The following is a 2,487-nucleotide window of genomic DNA, read 5'->3' as shown; positions in this document are numbered from 1 at the left end:
TCTCTCTACCATTAGTCTCATTTAGTTTAGTTTATTCAACTCAAACCCCCATTCTGTGACCTCAGACGGACTAAATTGACAAGTAGATAGTGACCGCCTCCCTGTGGAGATCGACCCTACTTACCGGTGACTTCTGTTAGTAGTAATAGGTATTTATTTTTGGTACTAAAACGACCGTATCACCTGCTGTGGTTGAGTTATCTGCTAGGGCTATCCCTATTACACTTGTGATACAACGAAGTGTCCCATCTGTTGGAAAGTTGCCAGAGGTGGAGATTTCTATGCCCAGAAGGATACTAACTAGGATGAGGAGGGGAGGGACAGGTGAGAGACGTCGGTTTACTCCTGGAGGACTATCATGTATGGAGTCCCTTACCCATTCCCTTCAGAAGTCTAGAGCTCAACTGATTGAAAGTGTGTATGAGAAAGGTGAATCCAGTTCTGTTCATTCTGATAATGGGTAGCTGTGGTTTTTGGAACATTAGGGGAATGAATAGGAGTAGTAAACAGAATGAAATAAAATGGTTTCTGAATCAGAATAAAGTAGGTCTTTATGAACTGTTGGAAACTAGAATTAGGATTAGAAATTGGAATAAGATGAGTAGTTATTTCTGTGAAGAGTGGGCTATTTGTACTAATAATTGTTGTCATGATGGTGGTAGGATATGTTTGTTATGGAACCCTAGTATGTATTCCGTGAATGTGTTGGATATTGCTGATCAATGCATTCACTCTGAGGTGTTTGATAAAATTAGAAAGACTTATTTATGGTTTACTCTGTTTTATGGGTTTAATGAGTATGCTGCAAGGGAGTCTTTGTGGCACAGACTGAGACTTTATCATAATGGTATGCATGGTCCCTGGCTAGTAGAAGGTGATTTTAATTCTATTATGGCTGCTGATGAGAGAATTGGGGGTGCACCTGTTACTAGAGTAGAGATGAGAGCAATGTCTTTGGCTATGATAGAGTGTGATTTGTATGATTTGAAAAGCACTGGATCTTTCTATACATGGAATAACAAACATGAGCATGAAGGGAAAGTCTATAGCAGAATTGACATGGTTTTTATTAATGATGCTTGGTTAAATGAGTTCCCTAGTAGTGTAGCTCACTTCCTACCAGAGGGATTATTTGACCATTGTCCCTGTTTAGTGAGGTTTGATGAGGCTCCCATTAAGAGGAAATCTCCTTTTAAGTACTACAACATGTGGGCCAAAGCACATGGGTTTGAGGACCTCATTACCAATAGATTGGGGGGGGGGGGGGGGGAGGGGGTTAACTGTAAAGGGTACTGAGATGTTCAGAATTGTTACTAAGCTTAAGGGTTTGAAAAAGGATTTGAGGAATTTGAATAGAGAACGGTTTAGTGATATTGAGAATTTAACCAGGGTTGCTGAGCTATCCTTGGTTCATTTTCAAACTAAACTCAGGGAGGATCCTTTGAATGAAGAGCTTTGCAGAGCTGAGAAAGAATGTAATAAGGAGGTTGAGTTTTTGGGTAAGGCCAGAATTGACTTTCTGAAGCAAAAGGCTAAAATAAAGTGGATGAATGATGGAGATGACAACTCTGCCTTCTTTCATTCCAGTATTAAAAGGAGGAGGGCTATGAATATTGTCTATCAAATTAATGATATTAGGGGGGTCCTTTGTACACAAGCTGATACCATTAAAGCAGCTTTTGAGGAATTCTATGTTTCTTTACTGGGTACTTCTAAGCCTGTGGTTTCAGTTAAGACTAACATTGTGAAGCAGGGGAAATGTCTGTCTCAGCAGCACATTGAGCTTTTATTGGCGCCTATTACTTTTCAAGAGGTTCAGGAGGCTATGTTCTCTATACCAGGGGACAAAGCTCCTGGGCCTGATGGTTTTAGTAGTTAATTTTTCAAGGATTGTTGGCATATTGTTGGGCAAGAGGTGTATGGGCTATCAATAAGGTTTTCCTGAATGGTAAAATTCTGAAGCAATGTAACAATACAGTTCTTACCCTTGTTCTAAAGGTTGAGGTCCCTGATAATGTGATGCAGTTTAGGTCCATTGCCTGCTACAACACAATTTATAAGTGTTTGTCTAAAGTGATTTGCAAGAGAATGAGTCTTATCCTTCCTGATATTGTATCCACTTCTCAGGGTGCTTTTATTAAAGGGAGGGACATTGTTGGTAATATCTTAATTTGTCAAGATCTGATTAGGTTATATAAAAGGAAAACTTGTTCTCCAAGAATGATGATGAAATTGGATCTACAGAAGGCTTATGACTCAATTGAGTGGACATTTGTAGAGGAAATGTTAACAGGATTAGGGTTCCCTGAGAGGATGGTAACAATTTTAATGCAATGTGTTTCAACTCCCTCATATTCCATTGCCTTAAATGGAGAAGTGTTTGTGTTCTTTCAAGGGAAAAGGGGTCTGAGACAAGGTTACCCTCTTTCCCCCCTCCTTTTTACTCTATGCTTAGAATATTTGAGTAGGGTGTTGATGGTTACTCAG

General features: G+C 39.6%; 1 protein-coding gene across 1 annotated transcript; it reads left to right on the top strand.

Annotated features, from left to right (window-relative positions):
• The first annotated feature begins 456 nt into the window (after positions 1-456).
• Positions 457-1,296, top strand: LOC141590379 (uncharacterized). Its single transcript, XM_074410975.1, has one exon. The coding sequence runs from the start codon at positions 457-459 to the stop codon at positions 1,294-1,296; it is 840 nt and encodes a 279-aa protein (XP_074267076.1).
• The last annotated feature ends 1,191 nt before the right edge of the window (positions 1,297-2,487 follow it).

Source organism: Silene latifolia, chromosome 7 (assembly GCF_048544455.1).
Source record: "Silene latifolia isolate original U9 population chromosome 7, ASM4854445v1, whole genome shotgun sequence".
Classification (NCBI taxonomy): Eukaryota; Viridiplantae; Streptophyta; class Magnoliopsida; order Caryophyllales; family Caryophyllaceae; genus Silene; species Silene latifolia.
The sequence above is the reverse complement of the archived record's forward strand: the minus strand, read 5'-3'. Positions and strand labels throughout refer to the sequence as shown.

Coding starts and splice junctions, on each gene's coding strand:
- LOC141590379 (XM_074410975.1), top strand. CDS start 457: ATGGGTAGCTGTGGTTTTTGGAACATTAGGGGAATGAATAGGAGTAGT.